Source organism: Camelina sativa, chromosome 6 (assembly GCF_000633955.1).
Source record: "Camelina sativa cultivar DH55 chromosome 6, Cs, whole genome shotgun sequence".
Classification (NCBI taxonomy): domain Eukaryota; kingdom Viridiplantae; phylum Streptophyta; class Magnoliopsida; order Brassicales; family Brassicaceae; genus Camelina; species Camelina sativa.
In genome coordinates this window covers 8,850,645-8,878,523 of record NC_025690.1, presented here as the reverse complement: position 1 = coordinate 8,878,523, position 27,879 = coordinate 8,850,645, and the positions used below count along the sequence as shown (strand labels likewise).

Below are 27,879 nucleotides of genomic sequence, written 5' to 3'. Positions count from 1 at the left end.
AAACTTTTCCTCTTTTCACTCGGAGAAAAAACACTAATCTCTAGCTACTTGCAACTATTTATACTCATCATGAGCTCATGAGGTTTCACTTTTACTCAAGAAACAAATGGGGGAAGAGCTTCGTGTAGGGTTTCGGTTCTATCCGACGGAAGAAGAGCTTCTTACGTTCTACCTAAGAATCCAGCTCAGTGGAGGAAATGCCACCATTCACAGCCTCATACCAATCCTTGATGTGTTTAGCGTTGAGCCTACTCAGCTTCCAAGTACGTATGCAATCACTAGCTATAAATCATGTCGATGATATCTTTGTTGTCTAGATGTGTAATCAAATAATTAGGAGCGCATAACGTCACGTCGTCTCACTGTAGAGTCTTCCTTCTTGCGTTTCTTGAGTAGATTAATGTCATCTTGAGATTGTATGCATGAAATATAGGTTTTAATTGTTTGTTTGTATTTATGTTTATTTATTTTGTAGCTGTAACTATATAGGCTGGTTAAATTTTTATAAACAAAAACAATAGGTAGGATTTATTTCCGTTTGCGTTTGGGATTATATGTAAAACAAACTATATACAAAAGAATCATAATTATTCCTAACACTAAACAATATAATTTTCTATAAATATATTTTTGTTTAAAATTAACATGTAAGCGTACATACATAAAGTGAGGTTTTACACAAAAATTGAGAAGTGTGTTCTTGGTGTGTGTGTGTTTTTGTTTGTAGATCTTGCCGGAGAGAGGTGTCGAGGAGATGCAGAACAATGGCTTTTCTTCGTGCCAAGACAAGAGCGGGAAGCTAGAGGAGGAAGACCAAGCAGGACCACTCGTTCAGGATACTGGAAAGCAACTGGTTCACCAGGCCCCGTGTTCTCGCCTGATAACCGAGTGATCGGAGTTAAGAAGACGATGGTATTCTATACCGGTAAAGCACCTACTGGGAGAAAAACAAAGTGGAAGATGAATGAGTATAAAGCTGTTGATGAAACAGCCAGTGCATCTACAAACCCAAAGGTGCATAATCACATCTTTAAAATATAAATTTTCATCAAATATATACTAATTGAACACTATTTTTCTTTTTCTTAAACACCAAATTTATATGTGGAATTTTAATATAAAACATAACTGATGTCTCAAAACCCTTTTTGGACAACCATGAGCAGCGAACTAGCTGTATAATCTTTTTAAACAAAAATTATTACAACAGAAAGATATCAAAACGAATTACCCTAGCTATATATATATGATTCTGTCCAAAATCATTATCATAGATGTGTAAATATATATATATATCAGGTTTTACTTGCAAGTCTTTTCAAAAGTGATATACTGTATGTGGTAAAAGAGTGAGCGGTAGATTTAAACGGTTTACATGCGTTTTAAGTATTTGAAATTACCCAAATCATGCATACATAAAATGATAAAAAACCAAAAAATATCATGCATCATGCATATTTTTCTCTGTTGGTTTATATATATTAATTTCATCGAATTTATAGTTTTCTACCATCCTAAGAGGCATACGTTAATGTCTAAATTACTGATAATATATAATTAGAAAAAAAAATTGTTAATCTTTCTTGATCAGAAAAGGTTTTAACAAAGTTTGTTGCTATTTCAATATAGCTGAGGAACGAATTCAGTATCTGTCGAATCTACATAAAGTCAGGAAGCTCGAGGGCCTTTGACAGACGTCCCACAGAAGCTTATGGGATAGAGAGAAAGGTTCCTAGCAATAGAGTGGAGACATCATCTCGTGTTACAATATCAACCTCACCAGAAACTTCACATTCAGGAGGAAACAATGTTGATTTGGCGGTGAATGCTACTACTATTAATACACAAATAAGCATCTCAGAGATGGTTGATGGGCTATCACTACCTTTTTGGGAATGGGAACAAATGAATTAAATTACTTCTTATGTTCATTTGCTACTAAAATATACAAAAAGGAGATAAGAAAAAAAAGTAGAAGAAGTCCTCAAATTTAGGGCAACTTTCAATTTTTGAGTGGCCAACTAGTAAAGTATATATAAGAAGTTATAATAAAAGAAAGAAAAAAAAAACTAGTACTATATATGAGTAGTAGGATGGTGTGTAGAGATAACACGCTAATAACTACATTAATGAAGATTGAAGATATTTGGGTCTATCACGACCACGACATTTTTCTTTTTACCTAACCGGATGATTAGGCCAAAGATTCACTATGTTTTTATACTTACGTCTTTCTTTCTTCCATTTTTTTTGGTTCATTTGTGGGATTTGTTTCTTTTTCTTTTCGTTGGTTTTGAATAATGATGAGTAGATTGCTAAAAGGTTCTAGTTTCTAGTTGATCATGGATGATATTTAGAATACTTTGCATGTATTATCCTCCTAAAATATGGATAAAAATTAGCTTCAATCAATTAAATCAGTCTCACATTCAATACAAATCAGATCCGCCTACATTTATTGCACTTTCTTCAATTCCTTTCAGTTTTTTAATATAGTATGTTGTTTAATCATTTTCATTCTTACCATGGTATTGAATGGTAATCGCTTTACAAAGTTGTAGGAATATACAGTTTTAAAATTTACCAGTCATAAAAGTTTTACTAATAATTTTATTCTCAATTTTTTTTATACAGTTTTCATGTACAGTTTATTTTTCCAGCTTACAGTTTTTTATATAGTTTTGGTTATGTTATCAATCGGACCCCATAAATTTTGGATATGTTCTACTATATATAGAGGTGTGATCTCGATATGTATTAATACATCACTTGACTGAAAGAAAAAAAAGAAAAGGATGACTGATTGTGTATATGGATGTTTGTTGCTCATTCAACGTTTACAAGAAAAAAACTGTCAAATAATTCTTAAAATTCCTATCATTCATTCTTTCTTTCTGTAAAATAAAAAATAATATATATATATATATATATATATATTTTGTTTCTTATAGTGAAAGAGGGAGATAGAGAAGCGCATATAGTAGACGATAAAAAAATATTGTGTTTTATTTCATTTGGTGTTTTCCTTGTTCAGTTTATATAAATTTTTCTTCTAAAACTTGTTGTTCTAAGAACGTTTATATAAATTGTGTGACTGTGTGAGTATTTGTTTTTCAAGAAACGTTTGACGTGCCTAGTACATGAGACATGCCATGACATTGAATCTTCTCTCTCTCTCTCTCATTACCATATATACTCTTATTATTAGCGTTTACGAGTTTATATATCCTCCATCGCTCATTCCAAACCTATAAATATATCTCATGCTTAAAATTTGTGGAAATGAATAGAGCACAATTTAAACCATTGACAACATCAAAATTTAATATATGTACAAACTTTAAGCTAATATTTCTCCTAACCCTATAACCAAATAAAAAGTTTTACTCAACATATATACAATGCCTTTTTTCTACTCTTCCCATGCATATATATCAATCTATATTGTAATCTTTCTTCTCCTCTCACGATGGTCATCTACCAATGCAAAATTCAACATTGCTAGCCCTTTATCAACGAAACCAAAAACATGTCCATACCCGTCAAGGCTGATATCAAAGGCTTGTAAAGGCACTGCATCATTTTCGTCCCTAGAAGAAGCATGTATCGAATCTCTAACCTTAAATCCCCGCACAGCCTCCGCATCAACTGCATTGGAGTTAGCTAAGGCTGCCCTTTATCTTGCCATAGAGAAGGCACAACATACACAGTTTCTCATCGGTTCTCCGAAGAAGCCATGTTTCAAGAGCTGTATGGAGAACTATAATGATTCTGTTGTCGAGGGGCTACATAAGGCAGTGTTGTCAATGGGAAAAGGTAATGTCGATGATACGGATGACGAACTTAGTCTTTCACGTGATGCTGCTGATTATTGCAATATGATTTTGTCTGTTGATCCAGACGATACAAGGTCCCTAGTTTTTGGGGCCAACATGGATGTGTATAATCATATTACGTTTGTGATGAGTGTAGCAGACTTGTTGTAGAACAATCTCAAAATTACATTCAAATTAACAATATGTTTTGCGTATTACACTAATCAATATGATCTTAGAACTTCTTTTTGTATATCTTGTTGTATAGAGATAAACATGTTTCCCTTTTTTTCGCCTATAGAAAAAAAAAATATTTTAAGAAAACGTAGTACATGCATGTCAATTAATTATTAGATTCAAACAGGTATCAGATATGTACGATTAAACTTTAAATTTTTGGTTCAGAAATCATTTTTTTGTTTTTCTTTTTGTAACGTGATTATATCGATTAATTTGAGCTCGGATTACAATAGTCATCATGTTAAAAAGATAATTACATGTGGCATCTGGTATCCTAATAATATTATTAAATCATCAGTACAAATATTAAGGTTATCAGATACCACATGTAATTATTTTTACAATAAATCTCATAGTATACATTTATTATATAAAGTTTGATGTCAAAATTATTCATTAACAAGATCGTGATACATGTCAATTGTATAAATAAGATATCGACACGTGTCCAGATTACTGCTTAACATGATTGCGATATATGTCAAATTAACGATCTTAGATTTTGACACACGTCTAAGTTAATCGCTAGAAAAAAAAGTTAAAAAAATATTTACCAAACAAAAAAAACACAATCCAAAAGCAAAAATGAAATATTTACCTATCACCGTAAGGAAATAGAGCATTTATCTTATTATATAAAAATGTATAATAAGTGCTATCTCATATCAAATCAAAATCTTAAGTATGTTAAAAAATCACGAACAACAAAGAGACAATTACAAATCATGAGAGATTAGAAAACCTTGCTAGCAAAAGAAAATGGGGTATCATGAGTGATGATCAGATTGCAAGACACTTGCAGATAAACCTCATATAAGGCTGAATTTAACTACGCTTCATATATGGGTAGACAAACTAAATCAATGTTTAAGTACAATATTTATACAATGCTACACATATATCTTCGACTACTTACACTAATCTGACTATTTTTTTTTTTTTGATAATTCAGAAGTAATCCTAAAAGCTTCCAAGGCCCAAACACTAATCTCCTAGGACCGCGAATCCAGGTGGCGGGACTTTTCTCCTTTTACCACTGGACCAAGGTGACTTGGTTCTATCCGAATTTTTTCACATCTATAAATAATAGACATCGCATTATTTTAAAATTTTCATTGTCTAACATAGTTTACCAAAATACAGGGTTCCCAAATTACAACTTCACAACTTAGACGATGATAAGAACTTTTATTATTTTGGTTTTATACAATTTTGGATATTTTGGATATTATGAATCTACGTACTATCAATATTTGTTTAATTCTTCTTTCTAAATTTTTAATTTAATTATGTTGTAGCATTTTTAGATTTTAGTTATATTACTTAGTTAAATTTGATTTTCTTATTAGAAACTCGTGATATTTTAAAATAAAATGTTCTATATTATTTTGAGTTTCTTTTATTTATTTACTTTTCAGTTAAATTTCTTATGTTGTAATATTTTTAGATTTTTTTAATTTAGTTTATATTTTATATCTATAAATTATCTAAGACCCCTATAACATTGTGGTTATAATTTTTTATTCTTTTAACTGTTTTTTTATTTCTCAAATTTTATTGGGTAGGTCATAAACCCACTGCAATCGTGTAGATATTTTTTCCTCAGTTTTTCATCTAAAATTTTTTTTGAGTAAACAATTTCAGTGGTTAAACAAACTGTCACTACAAATTTTAGAGGGGAAAACAAACTACGTCAAAGTGAAAGTAAAGAGACAGAAATTTGTTTAATTTTTTAACAGAAACACTTTATAGGTGGTGTCATGGTGATAAATAGCATATTTTAACAATAGAATATTTTAGGGTGTAAAAACACATTATTAGTGGTAAAACAAGAGTAAAATTGTACGTCGATGCTATAAGATGACGCTTTGATGGGTTGATTGCATGTATAACATTTTATGAATAAGTTGTTCGCAACTTAGACGATAATAAGGACTTTTATTCTATTTGTCTAATACAATTTTGGATACCAATCTACGTACTATCCATATTTTATAATTTATTCTTTTTGATATTTTAATTTAATTATGCCGTACCATTTTTAGATTTTAGTTATATTATTTAGTTAAATTTTATTTTCTTATGGGGATTTTCAAAAATACTCATTTTTCTATGTCACTTTTCAAAAATATCCTTTCATGGTGTCCATTTTCAAAAATACTCTTTTTAATATATAAAATGATTAAATTCTAAACTCTGAACCATACATACTAAACCATACCTCCTAAAACTATATCATAAATATAAAATAGAGAACCCAAACCTAAAAAAAAATTCTAAGAATTAATTTAACATATTGTAATTGTGTAAAAGAGGGTAAAAATGAAAATGTTCAAAAAAAAGGTATCTCAAAAAGGGTATTTATAACAGATTCTCTTTTCTTATTAGAAATTTGTGATATTTTAAAATTAAATTTTCTATATTATTTTGAGTTTTTTTGTTCAGTTGAAGAAATGTAAGATCTTTATTTATTTATTTCTTTTAAAATAATTATTTTAAATTATTTATGTTGTAGTATTTTTAGATTTTTTTTATTTTAGTTTATATTTTATATCTATAAATTATCTAATACTCCTATATCATCGTGGTTATAATTTTTTATTCTTTTAATTGTCTTTTAATTTCTCAAATTTATTGGGTTGATCATAAACCCATTACAATCATGTAGATATTTTTCCTCACTTTTTCATCCAAAATATTTTTTGGGTAAACAATTTTAGTAGTTAAACAAACTGACACTACAAAATTGAGAGGTGGAAAAATTACATCAAAGTGAAAGCAAAGAGACAAAAATTGGTTTAATTTGTTCACAGAAACATTTTATAGGTGGTGTCGTGGTGATAAAGAGCATATTTTAACAATAAAATATTTTATGGTGTAAGAACACATTATTAGTGGTAAAACATAGAGTAAAATTGTACGTGAATGCTAATAAGATGACACTTTGATGGGTTGATTGCATGTAAAACATTTTGTGAATAAGTTGTTGAACGTTTTTAAAATTTGACAATGATAATATTCGTAATAGTTAATGTTTGAAAAACATTTTGGTGGTCCATAATTTAGCTTTAGGTTACTGTAAGAATTGTAATGATAATTTTGAAATATAAAAATAGAAATTATTGTATTAATTAAAGTAAAAAACTTCTCTCTAACTAAAAATATTGATTTTCGAAAAATTAATTTCACTTACAAGAAATATTTCAATATTTTTAAAATTTTTAATTTTATTAAATAATTTTAAAACCCGCACGATTTGCGGGTCCTAATCTAGTTTATATTAAATTATCAGTACAAATACAAATATAGGTTTTCAATAAATAATATAATAATAATCATTAAGGGAAAAATCATAAAAATACAAATTTATGCAATTTAATTACCTTATAAAAATGAATATATTATTAATTTTCAAAAAAATGAACAACCATTCAAAAGGAAAAAAAGATTTGATATATAACTTACCATAATTAATTGTTAAACATTCAGCTGCTAGACGGACACAACTTTAGGACCTTTTGCCACTGATTATTTGGCACCGTAGAGCATTTCTTTTAAAATTATTTTTATTTTACCCTGCATTTATTAAAATTTACTTTCACTCTCGAGCTCATTAACACATTTTTTTAAATGATCATATTTTCTTTATTTTTTCTGTTATCTATACTCCTAAGGAAAATTTCATAGTATTTTTTACTAATTTTGAGATTTCATTAATATTTAATATTTTGATTTAAATTTATTTAGAATTTCTAATAATTATAAGCAACATAAATATACACTAAATGAATATCTTAAATTTACATATAATGTTAAACAAAATAGTGTTGCTTAGGTGGATGCTTAGGTGAACACTCTAGACCGAGAGGGAACTCCTAATTATATATAGATTTTATTTTAATGCTAATCGAATGCTTTAATTTATTTTCTTGTAGCTCATAATTTATGCTATATTACATTGTTTTGTAGCAATTTTTATGTGCTATATTGTATTATTTCGAATATATATAATTGTTGTTTTTGAATTGTTCATGTATCATGTATTATGTAACATGTTTATAATAATATAATTGTTTGCCGTTCAAAAACAATTGTATTATTTCAAATATATATATTGGAAATTCAATTAATATATACTACAAAACCAATTTGTTAAAAGCATATTTATTTTCATAGATCATCAAAAGATACATAGTTGTAATTTTACAAAGTTAATCATTCCACGCCAATTGTTAAAATAGGGTCAAACAACATCATAAGTACTACAGTTCAAATGGACAAAACGAAGAACTGCATTGTTTTGTTCTTTCTCTCCCTCCAAAAACTTGGGTTAATCTCTTATTCCAAGCAATTCTCAGTTCACTATATATCTTCAGTCGTTTGGTTCCCTTCTTTGTTGTTAGATGTCTTTGTATGATTAAAGCAAGTGCATTTTTAAATGACTATAAAACCATGAGAAAAAGAGAGAAAGAGAGGGAAACTGAGATTCATGCTGGTCTTTAGCATTGAAGTACATATCAGGTTGCTTCCCAGCAGCCACCCACACAAAGCTCAAATAAAATCAAAATTCAAACATTTCTGTAGTTTCTCCGAAAATAGTGAAGAGATGTGTTCTAAGTTCACCTATAAGAGTCTCTCTTAAACTTCTTTGCAACTGATAATAATCATAAATTTTAATTTATGTATATCATGTGTAAAGTGAATTTATCTATAGTTTGTAATTTATTGTCATATTTTTTCTTTCTAAATATTAAAATTTCAATTCCAAAAATTTAAAACAAAAGACTAATTTGATTTTTGTAAAAAAATTTCAAAAATTTTAACAATTAAAATACTAATATAAAATATTCTGGTCCCAACATTATTTATTTATAGATATTTTACTGTACAGCAAAAAATTAGAGTAACTTAAAATTACATTATCGAAAATATTCATAATTATCGTCTACATATACATGTAATTAAATGTCTTGTGCTTTGTAAACTTCATTTCTACTGCATACTTATAGATAAAGCTTCTTTGAAATTGTACCTTTGCTTTTCATAAAATAGATCAGTGAACAGATTCTCTTAGATTGAAAAATAACGTAAAGATCACCTAGACATGATTTTCGAGAAACCCTTTTCTAACCAAGTTTTCCGACGCTGGCGGTGCAACTGCTCGACGGCGTCGGATTTCAGTAAATCAGCCCATGTTCGCATCTGATCTGCTTCTGCTCATTTTCTGTTTTGCAATCTTTTCCCCCATTTTTCCTCTTGTTTAACCCTTTTCGAACTCTCTTGACCTCTGTCCCTGAACCAAACGACAACCATAGTCTGCTCCCGCCGATTGTTCACTCTCCGGACTTAGTTTCTAATTTTGATTCAATCAACGGCCACTGTTTGCTTCCGCTGATCTTTCCCGCACCGCAGATGATAGCATCGTCAATCTCTCCGTCAACTCCGGGCAGACATCACAACCAGTTCTTAATTTGGCAAGCGTTTGTAAAACTAGAGTTTTCCCTAGTAGACTTAGTTTCCAACCTCAAATCAAGCCACAACCTACATTATTTCCTGTCGATTTTCCATTCACCGGAGTTGTATCCTGCAATGCAAATCTCTCGGCAATTTCCAGTCAGCCGCCTCATCCAAGCTTTTCCCTGGCTTTCGATTGTGAAACTAAGGTTTTCCCTAGTGGACCTAGTTTCATGTGTCGGCCCACCAAAACTCTAAAGGCCTAAGTCCGTAAACCTTTACCTAATTTCTGAAATGACAAAACTTAGGTTCATTAACTCAACGTGTATGCTATGCAAAGTTAAGCTCTGCGTCGACTTCCTCTTCTCAATGGCCGAAGACTCCATTGGAGAAAGGTATCACCAATGCTGCTTTAATTATCCATATATCCTGAAGGAACCCTGGTTTTAGTTGCATTTAGGGACTTGTGGCATGACTACTTAAGCCTACAAATTTATGGTCTAAGTATTTTGAATCACTATAGCCAAAGTGTTAAGCATGGTCTTGAACTAGATATGTTCAATGATGGTTACCATCCAAGTTGTTCATCTGATGATGTCAAGCATCTTTATCCAACCACTTCCCTCATTCGAACCCCTTACCAAAAAGTTCATATTGCGTTGTATCGATTTGATCCAACCCTTATGTTTTGGGTTTCAAAGCAACCTTTTATTGACCGTGATCGATCATGAACTTGGTGATAGCCCAAGAGAAGGATCGAGAATCCCTCGTAATAACCGTTAGACGAGAAATCAAATGTGATCACGTGTGGAGTCCTTTTATGGAAACCAAGGATATGTCGCACCTACTTTCCTTATGTTCCTATCTATATGTGGGATTGTATTAAGTGTGTAGCCCTAGTTCCCTTATACTATAAAAGGGCTCTAGCCGACATTGTATTCTGTATTCTAATGGAATTCCATTGATTCTCATATTCTCTTTGTTAAACACACACATCATCTCTCTAATTCTCACACATCTCTACACTACTTCCGCTAATCCTAACATGGTATCATAGCATGTTATTCGATATATAACTCTCTAAACATACTCTTCATACTTCTATTCTCCAGCTATACTCGATATTCTATTCATTCCATTCGCTTATTTTCTCTTTATACTCGATATTCTACCCGCTTATACTCAGATCTGTGACTATGGAGAACAACAAACCAATAGTTACTCTAGTGGTGCTCAAAGGAGAAAATTACTTGTTGTGGAAAAGAACCACAAAGACCGCACTTAGTGGTTGGGGACTATGGATCCATGTTGAGACGGATCAACTTCCCAAGAAAGCCATCAAGGAGGATGGTAAAGCAGAAAAGGAAGACAAGGAGGCTGATCTAGAAAAGGAAGTCAAGTGGTTCCAAGAAGATTAGACCGTGATTGCTATTCTCCAAAACTCGCTGGACGCACCAATCTTTGAAGCATACTCGTATTGCGAGACGGCCAAGGAGTTGTGGGAAACGCTTGCGAATGTTTATGGAAACGTGACCAACTTAACTCGAGTGTTTGAGGTTAAGAAGGCTATCAACTGTCTCCACCAAGGATACTTGGAGTTTGCGAAGCACTTTGGAAAGTTTAGGTCTTTATGGGCCGAACTTGAGATGCTACGACCAAGCACCATAGATCTGGCCATCCTAAATGAAAGAAAAGAACAAGATAAGGTCTTTGGTCTCTTATTAACTCGCAACCCTGCATTTAACGACCTCATCAAGCATATCCTTAGAGGTGATAAGCTACCAACTCTTGAGGATGTGTGCTCTCAAGTTCAGAAAGAACAAGGGTCACTTGGTCTCTTTAGCGGCAAGGAGGAATTACTCACCGCCAACAAAGGAGTCTACAAGCATGAGGATAAGAAGGTGGTGGTATGCGACCATTGTAAGAAAAAGGGCCATATGAAGGACAAATGCTGGATTCTTCACCCTCATTTTAAGCCGGCGAAGTTCAAGACAAATCTCTCACAAGAAGGAATGAGTGGTCAAGGTACCGATATGGTGAATCAAGGAGGTGCAGCAGCCACGGCCATGATGGTTTCCTATGGAGACTTTGTGCGGAAATCCGACTTGGAGGCTCTCATCAAGTCCATCTCTGCACTAAAGGATTCCGGTACCACATTCTTTGCTTCAAAACCTAATAAATCTCTTATTGTTGACTCGGGTGCTTCTCACCATATGACAAGTAACTCTAGTCTCATACACAACATAAAACCAGCTCTAGGCAATGTTACCATTGCTAATGGAGATCGTATACCGGTTAAAGGAGTAGGAGACTTGAATCTTTTTAATAAGAATTCCAAAGCTTTCTTTATGCCTACCTTTACTTCTAATCTTCTATCGGTTAAGAAAGCTACTACTGATCTAACTTGTTATACTATTTTTGGGCCTAATAGTGTACATTTTCAGGATATTGAGACTGGAAAGATTCTTGGAGAAGGGGACGCTAGAGGAGTTCTCTATGTCCTAGAGAATAACTCATCAAGTTCATCTAATTGTTTTTCGTTTTTATCGCACCTTAATGCTATTTCAAGTGATGTTTGGCGTGCTAGACTAGGCCACCCTCACTCTCGTGTTTTTGAGTTAATGTTGCCTAATGTTTCGTTTGATAGTTCTAGTTGTGAGTCTTGTATTCTTGGCAAACATTGCAAGTCTATTTTCCCTAAATCTACTACAATTTATGAACATTGCTTTGATTTAGTACACTCTGACGTGTGGACATCTCCCTTCCTATCTAGAGATAATAACAAGTATTTTGTGACTTTTATTGATGAGAAATCTAAGTATACTTGGCTTACATTGCTACCATATAAAGATAGAGTCTATGACGCCTTTGTTAATTTTCAGAATTATGTTACTAATCATTTCAATGCTAAAATAAAGGTACTAAAATCGGATAATGGGAGAGAATACACAAGCCACAAGTTAAAAGAACATCTCTCAAAACATGGAATTTTACAGCAAACAAGTTGCCCATTCACGCCACAACAAAATGGAGTGGCGGAAAGGAAGAACAAACACCTTATGGAGGTTGTAAGGTCTATGATGTTCCACAACAATGTCAATAAGAGGTTTTAGGGAGATGCGGTGATGATGGCTTGTTACCTGATCAATAGGACGCCAACAAAAGTGTTACACGATGTATCACCTTATGAGGTACTAAACAAAACCAAACCTTCTTTGAACCACTTACGCGTGTTTGGTTGTGTTTGTTTTGTTTTAATACCAGGTGAACAACGGAGTAAACTCGACGCCAAGAGCACTAGATGCATGTTCATTGGCTATTCAACAAGTCAAAAAGGGTACAAGTGTTATGATCCGACTAATGGTCGTACACTCATTTCACGAGATGTGAAGTTTCTTGAACACCAAGCTTACTACGACAAGAAGGATTGGGACAGCTTGAAGGATTTGTCTCATTCAAACTCGGATCGGGCAACAAATCTGCGGTTTTTGCTTGATCATCTCGGCGTTATACAACCAAATCAGACGTCCAACGATCCTATCAATTCTTCTACTAGTAGTTTCGAGGGAGCACCATCAAGACAAGAAGAAACAGAGGTCGAATCTCAACCCCTGCCTCAAGTGACAACATCGGGTTCTCCTGAAGAAGATATCAACGAGGTCGATCGTGAACCCAATGCAACCAATGCCGATACTGAGCCATTGCTGCCATCAACTGTCGTAATTCCCCAACTTTGGCGTAGTGAGCGTCTCAAATTTCCATCAATCTGGAGAGACAAACGTGCGTACTACAATAATCAGGTCGTGGCTCATCCTATCCAAGCCGTGTGCTCACTTGAAATTGTCCCGACGGCTCATGCAGCTTTTCTTAGCAAGATTGATGCTCAGTTTATTCCACAAACCTACGACGAGGCCAAAGAGCACCAGGAATGGCTGGACGCCGTTGACGATGAAACTGGTGCCATGGTCCATAACCACACTTGGGACGAGGCCGACCTACCAAAGGGTAAGAGAGCGGTCATCTCTAAATGGGTGTTCACCATCAAGTATCTCAGTAATGGTGATGTGGAGCGCTACAAAGCTCGTCTTGTGGCTAGGGGCTTCACCCAAACATATGGAACCGACTACACAAATACATTTGCACCTGTAGCGAAGTTAAACACCGTTCGAGTTGTTCTCTCTCTCGCCACAAACTTATCTTGGGAGCTGTGGCAGATGGACGTCAAGAATGCTTTCCTTCAGGGGGAGCTAGAGGAAGAAGTCTATATGCATCCTCCTCCTGGTTTGGAGAATATTGTTGCTCTGGGTAAGGTTCTCAGGCTCCGGAAAGCTATTTATGGTTTGAAACAATCTCCACGAGCATGGTACCACAAGCTTTGCTCTACTCTTCGTACCCATGGCTACAAGCGTTCAGAAGCGGATCACACCTTGTTTACTCTTCGCTCTACTGGTGGCCTGGTCGTGGTCTTGATCTATGTGGACAATATCATTATTTCTGGCGACGATAAGGACGGTATATGCAACACCAAAACTCTTCTTAACTCTACATTTGATATTAAAGATCTTGGTGAGCTTAAATACTTTATTGGGATTGAAATCTCTCGCTCTCCGGAGGGTTTGTTTCTATCCCAACGAAAGTATACACTTGATCTTCTGAATGAGACAGGTAAACTTGGAGCCAAACCAATGTCCACGCCACTTGAAGAAGGCTACCAGGTCAAGCGAAGGGGGGAGATGAAGAAAATGCCACCTAATGCCCCGGTCAACAAGCTTGCTGAGCCGTACGAGGATGTGGGGAGATACCGTCGACTTGTGGGTAAATTAATCTATCTTACAATCACAAGGCTTGACCTATGCTACGCGGTCAATCAAGTCAGTCAACATATGCAAGCTCCAACGAACTTTGATTGGCACATGGTGGAACGAATTCTTTGCTATCTCAAGGGGAGCCCGGGCCAAGGTATTTGGATGGGCAAGAACGACAACACTGAATTAGTAGGATACTGTGATACAGACTATGCTGGTGATACAGTGGATAGGAGGTCAACAACTGGGTATTGTACATTTGTGGGAGGTAATCTAGTGACTTGGAAGTCAAAGAAGCAGAAGGTTGTCTCATGTTCAAGCGCCGAGTCGGAGTATAGGGCCATGAAGAAACTAACCAATGAACTTACATGGCTTAAAGCACTTCTCAAAAACCTGGGATTCGAGTCAGATCAACCGATAACCATGCACTGTGACAACAACGCGACAATACATATTGCTACAAACTCAGTTTTCCATGAACGGACCAAGCATATTGAAGTGGACTGCCATAAAGTTCGAGAGAAGATGGAAGGAGTAATCTTACCGTGTCATACTCCAAGTAAAGATCAGTTGGCCGACATCTTCACCAAGGCTACGAGTCCTCAAGTTTGTGAATACATCTATGGCAAACTTGGACTCACGGATCCCACACATCCAAGATAAGCTCGCCTAACTCGTGAATGTCATACTCTTTTTTCCCTTAACATAGTTTTGTCCCATGAGGTTTTCTATGTTGAGGTTTTTTTAATGAGGTGATACTTCACGGGTTCCAAGCCTAGCCATCTCATCCAGCTAGGCTTGAGGGGGAGTATTGACCGTGATCGATCATGAACTTGGTGATGGTCCAAGAGAAGGATCGAGAATCNTGAGCTTAAATACTTTATTGGGATTGAAATCTCTCGCTCTCCGGAGGGTTTGTTTCTATCCCAACGAAAGTATACACTTGATCTTCTGAATGAGACAGGTAAACTTGGAGCCAAACCAATGTCCACGCCACTTGAAGAAGGCTACCAGGTCAAGCGAAGGGGGGAGATGAAGAAAATGCCACCTAATGCCCCGGTCAACAAGCTTGCTGAGCCGTACGAGGATGTGGGGAGATACCGTCGACTTGTGGGTAAATTAATCTATCTTACAATCACAAGGCTTGACCTATGCTACGCGGTCAATCAAGTCAGTCAACATATGCAAGCTCCAACGAACTTTGATTGGCACATGGTGGAACGAATTCTTTGCTATCTCAAGGGGAGCCCGGGCCAAGGTATTTGGATGGGCAAGAACGACAACACTGAATTAGTAGGATACTGTGATACAGACTATGCTGGTGATACAGTGGATAGGAGGTCAACAACTGGGTATTGTACATTTGTGGGAGGTAATCTAGTGACTTGGAAGTCAAAGAAGCAGAAGGTTGTCTCATGTTCAAGCGCCGAGTCGGAGTATAGGGCCATGAAGAAACTAACCAATGAACTTACATGGCTTAAAGCACTTCTCAAAAACCTGGGATTCGAGTCAGATCAACCGATAACCATGCACTGTGACAACAACGCGACAATACATATTGCTACAAACTCAGTTTTCCATGAACGGACCAAGCATATTGAAGTGGACTGCCATAAAGTTCGAGAGAAGATGGAAGGAGTAATCTTACCGTGTCATACTCCAAGTAAAGATCAGTTGGCCGACATCTTCACCAAGGCTACGAGTCCTCAAGTTTGTGAATACATCTATGGCAAACTTGGACTCACGGATCCCACACATCCAAGATAAGCTCGCCTAACTCGTGAATGTCATACTCTTTTTTCCCTTAACATAGTTTTGTCCCATGAGGTTTTCTATGTTGAGGTTTTTTTAATGAGGTGATACTTCACGGGTTCCAAGCCTAGCCATCTCATCCAGCTAGGCTTGAGGGGGAGTATTGACCGTGATCGATCATGAACTTGGTGATGGTCCAAGAGAAGGATCGAGAATCCCTCCTAATAACCGTTAGACGAGAAATCAAATGTGATCACGTGTGGAGTCCTTTTATGGAAACCAAGGATATGTCGCACCTACTTTCCTTATGTTCCTATCTATATGTGGGATTGTATTAAGGACGTAGCCCTAGTTCCCTTGTACTTTAAAAGGGCTCTAGACGACATTGTATTCTGTATTCTAATGGAAGTCCATTGATTCTCATATTCTCTTTGTTAAACACACACATCATCTCTCTAATTCTCATACATCTCTACACTATTTCTGCTAATCCTAACACCTTCTAAAGACTACAACATAGTCAACCAGATCTTTGCTTGCTTGCTACTTTGAGTAGTGAACCTTGTTCCAGTGAGAACCAAAACAATGATTCCTTTCTCAACGTCACCATCTCCTATGACCGTGTTCAAGCATTTGTCCTTTGCTTTCCAGGATGACTTCTCGATTCACTATGAGCTCACAAGTGTAAATGGACTTCCAAACCATTAGTGCATGACTCTCTTGAATATGTAATTAATAATCTTTATTTTTCTTTCTGTGGCATTGATTGGGAATACCTTATTTTGTATTGTATTAAATTTTGGAAATTTCCTTATCTCTCTGTATTTGTTCTTATTCGGTTAAATGTAAAATGTGGTTTGACAAAAAAAAAGAAAAAAAAATGTTCCTTTGAAGTTATCATAATTATAATTTGCAGACTAATAAATAATTAACATTAGGCGAAGCTGATAATCTATATTATCTATAATAATAATAATAATAAATTTAAGTTAAATACAAAATAGAGATGATATGTTAAATTCTAATTGGATAGACAATGTCATACTTTCACTTTATATGATACTTTCCTTTTCATATGTATAAAAAAGATTAAACCGAACCAAAATTACACAAACCGGACTAAAATTAGCAAAAAAAAAGCTCACGATCGTCCGGTTCAATATCAATCCGGATCTGTATCAAGTGCCACGGGTTCGATAAGACGCACCCGTTACTTGTTTTAATTAAAAACGCTTTATATTATATACAGTACCTTCAAAGGCCTCCTCCGTCCTCATAGCTTCTTCCTTCTCCTTCCTCTCTCTCTCACTCACCGATACATTCATCACTCGTAATCTCTCCAGGTTCGTGATCTTTGTTGCATTTGGCTCTCTTTGATCTCCCTTAAACCCTAATCGTTTCAATCCGAATTCTCCAGATCTGATCCTTTTTTTTTGTTTTCCTTCTCATTGTCACAGATCCGAGGATTCTCGTGTTTACAGGTAATTCAGTTTTTTTTTTTTAATTGATTTCTCATCATAGATCGCTTACGCTTTCTCGCTAATTGTGGAATTTGATGTTGTTTTGTTTTTGTTGCATTCGTTGATGATGATGATGATCTTTGATTTGGTTTCGTAGATTTGTAAACTCGTAAAACGTACGTGGAATTTGGATTTGTTTGATCTGTTTGGTAAACAATCAAGCATGGCTGCTCCAGTGCCTCCAGGAGCACAAAGACCTAACAATCCTCAAAACTCTGGTCCTCCTCCTAATTTCGTCCCTGGTTCACAAGGAAACCCCAATTCTTTAGCTGCTAATATGCAGAATTTGAACTTGAACCGGCCACCTCCTCCTATGCCTGGTTCAGGTCCTAGACCATCACCACCTTTTGGTCAGTCACCACCACCGTTTCCTCAATCAGCACCTTCTTATGGGGTTCAACAACAACAACCAAGGCCTTCTCCAATGGCTAGGCCTGGACCTCCTCCTCCTGCTGCGATGGCTAGACCAGGTGGTCCTCTTCAGGTATCGCAGCCTAGTGGGTTTCCATCAAATTTTCAAGGAGGAAGACCCGCTGCTCCGCCTTCTAATCAGCCACCTTTTGGCTCTAGACCATCGACCGGCCCATTGATTGGTGGTGGTTCGTCGTTTCCTCAGCCTGGTGGTTTCCCAGCTTCAGGTCCACCAGGAAGTGTAGCTGCACCTCCTCCGACAGGAGCTCGCCCTTTTGGTTTTGGTTCACCTCCACCTATGGCACCTGGCATGTCCATGCCTCCTCCCTCTGGCGTGCCTGGCGGTCCGTTGAATAATGGGCCTCCTCCCTCTGGCATGCCTGGTGGTCCGTTGAGTAATGGCCCTCCTCCCTCTGGCATGCCTGGCGGTCCGTTGAGTAATGGGCCTCCTCCTCCGATGATGGGGCCGGGGGCATTTCCTAGAGGATCACAGTTCCCAAGTGGTCCTATGATGGCTCCACCGCCACTCTATGGACAGCCTCCTATTGCAGGTCCTTTTTCAGGAAATTCACCATTATCTTCGCCTCCTGCTCATTCACTGCCTCCGCCAACAACTTTTCCTGGTGCCCCTTATGGCAGACCACCCATGCCAGGAGGAGGCTTTCCTTATGGAGCTCCACCACAGCAGGTACATCTACTGAAGCTCATGATGTATGTTCTTGTCTAGCAGTAATTGTCCAATCGACTTATAAATTGATGAAAAATGCGATGTCTTATAGATATGAAAGTTAAACCTATTCTTGATGTGACTTGTGGATCTTTCCAGAAGCGAACAATATTAAGTTATGGATCCTTCTGCCTAGTATTACAATAGGAGACAATTAATGTAGTATCTTTAGATTTTTGCCTTTCTTCTATTTCACAACTGATGTGTGACATTATGATTGCTTTACAACTTTTAAAAATTGTAGATACCTTCTGCTCCTGGTACTCCTGGTTCAATGTATGGCATGGGTCCAATGCCAAATCAATCAATGACCTCTGTTTCTAGCCCCTCAAAGATTGATATCAATCAGATACCAAGGCCAGGTTCAAGCTCCAGTCCAATCGTGTACGAAACTCGCGTGCAGAATCAGGCTAATCCTCCACCAGTATGTCATATAATTCTAATTTTGGAAATTACTGTTTGATCTTAAGCGAGAGTGTAAAACTGCTATTTATTTCCCCTGAATCTCCTTTTTTTGGTTTTTTCCTTTTTGAAGCCCACTACTGTTGATTATATTACTAGAGACACTGGAAATTGCAGCCCGCGTTACATGCGATGCACAATCAATCAGGTAATTGTAAAGCAAAATGTCTTGAGCCAAATGTAATTCTTTGTGTTTCAAGTATTGTTTTATTGTGTCCCTTGACCTTAATATTGATACCTTGCTTCCCTGTATCCGTAGATCCCATGTACTGTTGATCTTCTATCTACATCTGGTATGCAACTGGCATTAATAGTCCAACCAATGGCGCTTTCTCATCCATCTGAAGAGCCTATTCAAGTAACATTATACTCTTTAACACACTCCCTTTTCTGACCACTTAAAGCATTATGAAGTTCGTTGTTTGTACTGTTTATATTTTATTGTCTTCTCTTGTGTTATTGATCAGCCTCTTTAGTAACCAGTTAAATATAGGATCTAACAATTATAGAAAAAAAGATTCATGTTGACATGAAGCTATATTATTGAGCAGGTTGTGGACTTTGGTGAGAGTGGCCCTGTTAGATGTTCACGTTGTAAGGGATACATGAATCCTTTCATGAAATTCATTGACCAAGGAAGGAAGTTCATATGTAACTTGTGTGGTAATATAACTGTTTCTGTATATAAAACCATATATATTGAGTTACTGCTATATCAGGTGCAATAGTCGGTACTAAAGTTAAAAAATCAAAGAAATATTATGTAAATTTGGAATTCACCTAGAATTTGGCCTCATTTGAATTGTATTCACCATAATCACTTTAGGATTTTGATCATGTTGAATATTTTTTTGGTCAATTTTCTCATCAACTTTCTTTTCACAGGATACACTGATGAGACTCCTCGTGACTACCAGTGTAATCTGGGTCCTGATGGTAGACGTAGGGATGCTGATGATAGGCCTGAANGGCGGTCCGTTGAGTAATGGGCCTCCTCCTCCGATGATGGGGCCGGGGGCATTTCCTAGAGGATCACAGTTCCCAAGTGGTCCTATGATGGCTCCACCGCCACTCTATGGACAGCCTCCTATTGCAGGTCCTTTTTCAGGAAATTCACCATTATCTTCGCCTCCTGCTCATTCACTGCCTCCGCCAACAACTTTTCCTGGTGCCCCTTATGGCAGACCACCCATGCCAGGAGGAGGCTTTCCTTATGGAGCTCCACCACAGCAGGTACATCTACTGAAGCTCATGATGTATGTTCTTGTCTAGCAGTAATTGTCCAATCGACTTATAAATTGATGAAAAATGCGATGTCTTATAGATATGATAGTTAAACCTATTCTTGATGTGACTTGTGGATCTTTCCAGAAGCGAACAATATTAAGTTATGGATCCTTCTGCCTAGTATTACAATAGGAGACAATTAATGTAGTATCTTTAGATTTTTGCCTTTCTTCTATTTCACAACTGATGTGTGACATTATGATTGCTTTACAACTTTGAAAAATTGTAGATACCTTCTGCTCCTGGTATTCCTGGTTCAATGTATGGCATGGGTCCAATGCCAAATCAATCAATGACCTCTGTTTCTAGCCCCTCAAAGATTGATATCAATCAGATACCAAGGCCAGGTTCAAGCTCCAGTCCAATCGTGTACGAAACTCGCGTGCAGAATCAGGCTAATCCTCCACCAGTATGTCATATAATTCTAATTTTGGAAATTACTGTTTGATCTTAAGCGAGAGTGTAAAACTGCTATTTTTTTCCCCTGAATCTCCTTTTTTTTGGTTTTTTCCTTTTTACAGCCCACTACTGTTCATTATATTACTAGAGACACTGGAAATTGCAGCCCGCGTTACATGCGATGCACAATCAATCAGGTAATCGTAAAGCAAAATGTCTTGAGCCAAATGTAATTCTTTGTGTTTCAAGTATTGTTTTATTGTGTCCCTTGACCTTAATATTGATACCTTGCTTCCCTGTATCCGTAGATCCCATGTACTGTTGATCTTCTATCTACATCTGGTATGCAACTGGCATTAATAGTCCAACCAATGGCGCTTTCTCATCCATCTGAAGAGCCTATTCAAGTAACATTATACTCTTTAACACACTCCCTTTTCTGACCACTTAAAGCATTATGATGTTCGTTGTTTGTACTGTTTATATTTTATTGTCTTCTCTTGTGTTATTGATCAGCCTTTTTTAGTAACCAGTTAAGTATAAAATCTAACAATTATAGAAAAAAAATTCATGTTGACATGAAGCTATATTATTGGGCAGGTTGTGGACTTTGGTGAGAGTGGCCCTGTTAGATGTTCACGTTGTAAGGGATACATGAATCCTTTCATGAAATTCATTGACCAAGGAAGGAAGTTCATATGTAACTTGTGTGGTAATATTACTGTTTCTGTATATAAAAGCCATAGATATTGAGTTACTGCTATATCAGGTGCAATAGTAGGTACTAAGTTAAAAATTCAAAGAAATATTATGTAAATTTGGAATTCACCTAGAATTTGGACTCATTTGGATTGTTATCACCATAATCACTTTAGGATTTTGATCATGTTGAATATTTTTTTGGTCAATTTTCTCATCAACTTTCTTTGCACAGGATACACTGATGAGACTCCTCGTGACTACCAGTGTAATCTGGGTCCTGATGGTAGACGTAGGGATGCTGATGATAGGCCTGAGCTGTGTAGGGGAACTGTTGACTTTGTTGCTACAAAAGAATATATGGTTAGTTTGTGAATGATTCTGATAATTTTATGCCAAATTTCTGTGATGTCGTTATCAGATGTCAGTTTTCTTTTATCAGCTCTCAGACAATATACCAAATTTTTTTACGAAGTAGTCAGTACTCGTATTCATATGTTTTCAGAAGATGGGAACTTCTACAAAGGCAGAAATTGTGTTTTCTCTATTATTGCTACACCTCTTACCAATGTTGATCCACAGATTTAGAACTACGCTTGAAAATGAAGTTTTGCGTTTGAGCTAAGATATTGAGTTTCTATGCTGGAATAGGAAGTATGATTCTTATAATTTCTTGGTAATGCGAAATTGGTCCATTGAAACCAGGTGGAGATAAATATCAGTATCTTTTTTACAGGTACGAGATCCAATGCCAGCAGTATATTTCTTCCTCATTGATGTCTCAATGAATGCGATTCAAACAGGTGCAACTGCAGCTGCTTGCGGTGCAATCCAGCAAGTCCTCTCAGACCTTCCTGTAATTTTTCTCGCTCTTTCCAATGATAGACATGAAATTTTAATTTCCTTTTTTTTTTCTAAACGGCTGAGTTGGAAAATTAGGATAGGCTATGTTAACTAGAGTTATGATTCTAAATAGACATGTTCCGTTATATCATTATTTTAAGAAAGTCTTGTATGCATTTTGCAGGAAGGCCCTAGGACATTTGTTGGAATTGCCACATTTGACTCAACAATTCACTTTTATAATTTGAAGCGTGCACTGCAGCAGGTGATTTGTTATGCTATTTATTTCCTTATTTCTTATGCCAAACTATTTAAAAGGGGAAATGGAGTTATCTTTTTCTGCGGAGACCTTTCTTCCTTAAGTATCATAGATGCGAAGATGTTATCTTGCGGCAAAGAATTAATTTCTGTCACTTTGATGAAAAAATTTATACTGTTTTGTTTCCCTCACTTGAATGCCACTTCGCTGTTACTTTAGCTTTCAAGAATGAGTACTCTTTTTCTTGTTAGGATAAGGTTTTGCTGACTCCCATGTGAATTTGTTTGTTCTGCTTACATGCAGCCGCTGATGCTCATTGTTCCTGATGTTCAAGATGTGTATACACCTTTAGAAACAGATGTCATTGTTCAGCTATCTGAGGTAAGCTCTTGTCATTGTGTGTGCCCTGCTAATATTATTTACAGTGTCAGTTCTTAATCTCTTTCTTATTCTCTGTTATTCTACTGAAATTCAGTGCCGTCAACACCTAGAGATTTTGCTGGAAAGTATCCCAACCATGTTTCAGGAAAGTAAGAGTCCTGAATCTGCCTTTGGTGCAGCAGTTAAGGTATGCGATTGCCAAATGTAAATGCTTAAGTATAAATCGGTTGCGGTTAGATGGTATCTTCAATTTTACGTGGCGACTAATTAGTATCAATTAATCATTTGGGAAAATAATAAAAGAAATTAAGTTGGTTTTCGTGGGTAAATGCCAATGGGGCTGGTGATGTAGCAAAGTGAAGACTCCCTTTGAATCAGTTTAAGTGTAATCACAGTTTTCATTTGGCAAAATGATGGAAGTTAGGTCTATTTCTCTCCTTTATGCCATTGTAACGTATCTACAATTTTTTTCCTCCTAGGCCGCATTCTTAGCTATGAAGAGCACTGGAGGAAAGCTCATGGTGTTTCAATCAGGTTTGCTACTTATTATGTTTGGGCCATCAGACTAATGCTTTTGTGTCCAATCACTTGGAATGCATCAATATATCTTGAATCACCTGAAATATATCTACGCACGTTGATGATTTTGTATCTTTTTTTAGTACGAATTTATTCTTCTTCTTACTTGTATAACTTAAATGATATGATTACCATCTCTTCCATAGTTCTGCCTTCTGTTGGCATTGGAGCACTTTCTTCTAGAGAGGCCGATGGTAGAGCTAATGCCTCTGCGGGTGAAAAGGTACAGATGCATTTGTTTCTTTTTTTTCCTNCTGAGGTAAGCTCTTGTCATTGTGTGTGCCCTGCTAATATTATTTACAGTGTCAGTTCTTAATCTCTTTCTTATTCTCTGTTATTCTACTGAAATTCAGTGCCGTCAACACCTAGAGATTTTGCTGGAAAGTATCCCAACCATGTTTCAGGAAAGTAAGAGTCCTGAATCTGCCTTTGGTGCAGCAGTTAAGGTATGCGATTGCCAAATGTAAATGCTTAAGTATAAATCGGTTGCGGTTAGATGGTATCTTCAATTTTACGTGGCGACTAATTAGTATCAATTAATCATTTGGGAAAATAATAAAAGAAATTAAGTTGGTTTTCGTGGGTAAATGCCAATGGGGCTGGTGATGTAGCAAAGTGAAGACTCCCTTTGAATCAGTTTAAGTGTAATCACAGTTTTCATTTGGCAAAATGATGGAAGTTAGGTCTATTTCTCTCCTTTATGCCATTGTAACGTATCTACAATTTTTTTCCTCCTAGGCCGCATTCTTAGCTATGAAGAGCACTGGAGGAAAGCTCATGGTGTTTCAATCAGGTTTGCTACTTATTATGTTTGGGCCATCAGACTAATGCTTTTGTGTCCAATCACTTGGAATGCATCAATATATCTTGAATCACCTGAAATATATCTACGCACGTTGATGATTTTGTATCTTTTTTTAGTACGAGTTTATTCTTCTTCTTACTTGTATAACTTAAATGATATGATTACCATCTCTTCCATAGTTCTGCCTTCTGTTGGCATTGGAGCACTTTCTTCTAGAGAGGCCGATGGTAGAGCTAATGCCTCTGCGGGTGAAAAGGTACAGATGCATTTGTTTCTTTTTTTTCCTTATAGTGCATTCTGACCTATGCGTTAGAGGTCTTGAAGTAAATAGTTTTTAAAATGCATGTCTTTGGTTTTCTTTTGCTGGCTTCTTTTGTTTAGAAACTTGAATGGCATCTGTCCTGATATTGCTATGTGCCATTACTGAAAGTAAATCCTCTTTTAATATGATTTCAGGAGGCCCATAAATTACTACAACCAGCAGAAAAAACTTTAAAGACCATGGCTATTGAATTTGCTGAATACCAGGTATACCAGAATGGATTTATGTGGGAAAAATATAACCAATAGTGTTTCCATCTGCATATCAATCATCTACTGCGTTTTTCGTTCTCTTAGTTGTTGCAATGTTTTACCCTCTCTAATGCATCCAGACATGTCTCAGGTCTGTGTAGATTTGTTTATCACAACTCAAGGCTATGTTGACATGGCTTCAATTTCTGACATCCCAAGAACAACTGGAGGACAGGTAGATTTAAATATTCTTTATCCTTTCAGGGTATTACTAATTCTTTTAGTCGAAAAGGACTTGCTTTTGTTTCCATTAGTGATATATAACTACATAGTTCAATAAGAATACTTGTTAACAGAGTGGATCTTGTCTCTATACTTAAATATATTATTTTTCGCATGGAAGTATGTGTCTATTGTCTCGACCAAAAAAAGGAAGCATATGCCTATTGTATTACTGTGGCATGTGCATCACCCTTTCTTAAATTCCTGTGAAATTTTGTCTTACTGGATACGACTTCCTGGGGATCTTGACTTTGAGCTCAATGTTTTGACTTTTACTTTCCATTATAATTGTTTCCAGGTTTATTGCTATTACCCTTTCTCAGCTCTTTCAGATCCCCCCAAGTTATACAACGATCTTAGATGGAATATTACGAGGCCACAAGGTTTTGAGGCTGTCATGAGAGTCAGATCCAGTCAGGTAATGTTTTGTGGCAGAGAGCTCTGTCTAAGTCAAAATTTAGCTTGACGGTATATTGATGAATACCCTCTTGATTATTGTAGGGTATTCAAGTGCAAGATTACTCAGGGAACTTCTGTAAACGCATACCAACTGACATTGATCTACCTGCGGTGGGTGCATCCTCTTCAAATTTACGATTACTTGTCTTTTTTGTGTCAGTACAAAAAATGAATATTTCTCTTTTGTGGTTTTGGGACTACGGAATATTCATGTTGCTTTTTTTACCTAAAAAGTTATAATACTAGTCAAGAGGGAAACACGTGTTTTTTCTGCAAGTTTACCTGGAGAAGCACTTTGGTATAAATTTGTCTCTTTTTCTGACGAGACATGTGTGCCATGCAGATTGACTGTGACAAAGCTGTAATGGTGACATTAAAGCATGATGACAAACTACAAGATGGAGCTGAATGCGGTTTTCAGGTTTACTTTGTACTCATGTCAATTAGCCATTAAAAATAGTTTTTGCAAGATCTTACTTTGCCGAAATGTTGGTAAATTGTATCATTTTACGAAGTGTTTACGCTCTTTTTATGATTTTTCTTTGGTTTTCAGTGTGCCCTTCTGTATACCACCATATCTGGAGAAAGAAGAATTAGGGTTCTTAACTTATCACTCCCTTGTACAAACATGCTCAGTAACTTGTTCCGCTCAGCTGACTTAGATTCCCAATTTGCTTGTATGCTGAAACAAGGTAGGTGTCTTTATTTTGGCTCGTATTCTACTGCTAGCCATGTAATGATATTAGCACAAAAACCCATTCAGGGTAATATATAACTTACATATGTTGTTTTCTTATGTAGCGGCTAATGATATTCCTTCCAAGGCACTTCCGTTGGTAAAAGAGCAAGCAACTAATAGTTGCATCACCATACTACATTCCTATCGTAAATTCTGCGCTACAGTTACATCAACCGGACAACTTATTCTTCCTGAAGCACTCAAGCTTTTGCCACTATATACTCTCGGTATTTCCTTGTCACTTGCAATCCATTTGAAACAAAAAAATTTACACCTTTTTTAGGTTGGTTTGCCCATTGTGCAAGACATCTTATATGCCTTGTTTTGAATCAAAAGCTGATTCTTGCCTTAGAATTATTTGGGATATTAATATACAAATAGAGAAATTTGTGCATGCATTAAAAGCTTTTAGGTACGGCTGTCCTCCCTCTCTGCCAACTTTGCTGCTTTTCGTGTGGCTTTTGAGACATTGTTACATGCTTGATACTTGTCATATGCGAGAGCAATTTTTCACTAAAATGTAATTGTCTGTTTTATTACATTTCATTAGGATGTATTTAATCCTGTTCTGTGATTTACGGATACTATTCTTGCTTTGTATTTTGTTTTGTCCATTTTTCAATGCAACTTGTGATCTCACTTTTTATCCTTTCCAGCTTTAACAAAAGGTGTGGGGTTAAGAGCGGACGGTAGAATTGATGACCGATCATTTTGGATAAACCATGTGTCTTCATTGTCTACTCCTTTGGCTATCCCCCTAGTCTATCCAAGGATGATTGCTGTTCATGACCTAGATGCAAAGGTATGAAGCTAAACTTTTAGCTCTGGTAATGTTATTCCTTAATTTTCTCTATTTCAAAAGTTTTGATGATTGTTCTTTAATATATCAGGATAATGAAGAAAACGTGGTTCCTTCTCCCATCCCATTACAAAGTGAACACCTTAGCGATGAGGGAGTATTTTTCCTTGAGAACGGTGAAGATGGTTTGGTATATATTGGGGAATCAGTAAATTCAGATATCCTACAGAAGATCTTTGATGTTTGGTCAGCTGCTGAAATTCCAAGTCAGGTAAACTAAACACCATCTTAGCACATGGTATATTCTGTAGGATCTGGCTGTTACCTAATTGTTGATACTGCACTAATAGAATCACTTGTTCATCCCATGTTTAACGCTCCAAAATGATTGTTTCACCATACTTTACTGATCACATTATTAAGAATATGAAAGATGAAACACTTTTCTTAAGTTGGTTAAACCTGCTTAACATGATACTATGTTTTCTTCGCAGTATGTGCTGCAACAGTATGATAATCCGCTATCAAAGAAGTTCAATGAGGTGGTGAATGAAATAAGGGGACAAAGAAGTTCTTACCTACGGTACCTTAAAAGTCTCACTATCTTGTTTATTCTCCTGGAGTGAGTACCGTTCTAACCTTTAACTCT

The 27,879-nt window shown here is 36.1% G+C and overlaps 3 protein-coding genes across 4 annotated transcripts; all 3 read left to right on the top strand.

Annotated features, from left to right (window-relative positions):
* Window positions 1-2,171, top strand: LOC104790695 (putative NAC domain-containing protein 61). Its single transcript, XM_010516474.2, has 3 exons — window positions 1-263; window positions 728-1,014; window positions 1,630-2,171. The coding sequence occupies exons 1-3, from the start codon at window positions 107-109 to the stop codon at window positions 1,912-1,914; spliced, it is 729 nt and encodes a 242-aa protein (XP_010514776.1). The 5' UTR covers window positions 1-106; the 3' UTR covers window positions 1,915-2,171.
* LOC104790693 lies at window positions 3,383-4,048 on the top strand. The gene has a single exon (XM_010516473.1). The coding sequence runs from the start codon at window positions 3,402-3,404 to the stop codon at window positions 3,984-3,986; it is 585 nt and encodes a 194-aa protein (XP_010514775.1). The 5' UTR covers window positions 3,383-3,401; the 3' UTR covers window positions 3,987-4,048.
* On the top strand, window positions 17,303-27,859 carry LOC104698830 (protein transport protein Sec24-like CEF). 2 transcript variants are annotated; one of them, XM_010414218.2, is made up of 25 exons: window positions 17,303-17,409; window positions 17,524-17,547; window positions 17,684-18,685; window positions 18,969-19,040; window positions 20,703-20,882; window positions 20,995-21,069; window positions 21,181-21,279; window positions 21,473-21,584; window positions 21,807-21,934; window positions 22,308-22,427; window positions 22,599-22,679; window positions 22,977-23,054; window positions 23,149-23,241; window positions 23,534-23,588; window positions 23,780-23,856; window positions 24,895-24,966; window positions 25,103-25,186; window positions 25,532-25,651; window positions 25,735-25,803; window positions 26,036-26,113; window positions 26,246-26,384; window positions 26,494-26,658; window positions 27,088-27,233; window positions 27,322-27,501; window positions 27,725-27,859. In XM_010414218.2, the coding sequence occupies exons 3-25, from the start codon at window positions 17,750-17,752 to the stop codon at window positions 27,854-27,856; spliced, it is 3,291 nt and encodes a 1,096-aa protein (XP_010412520.1). In that variant the 5' UTR covers window positions 17,303-17,409; window positions 17,524-17,547; window positions 17,684-17,749; the 3' UTR covers window positions 27,857-27,859. The 2 variants fall into 2 exon arrangements, with proteins under 2 accessions (XP_010412520.1, XP_019102242.1); XM_019246697.1 differs by lacking the exons at window positions 20,703-20,882; window positions 20,995-21,069; window positions 21,181-21,279; window positions 21,473-21,584 and adding exons at window positions 19,260-19,334; window positions 19,446-19,544; window positions 19,738-19,849; window positions 20,072-20,147 and having other exon boundaries at window positions 18,969-19,148; window positions 21,883-21,934.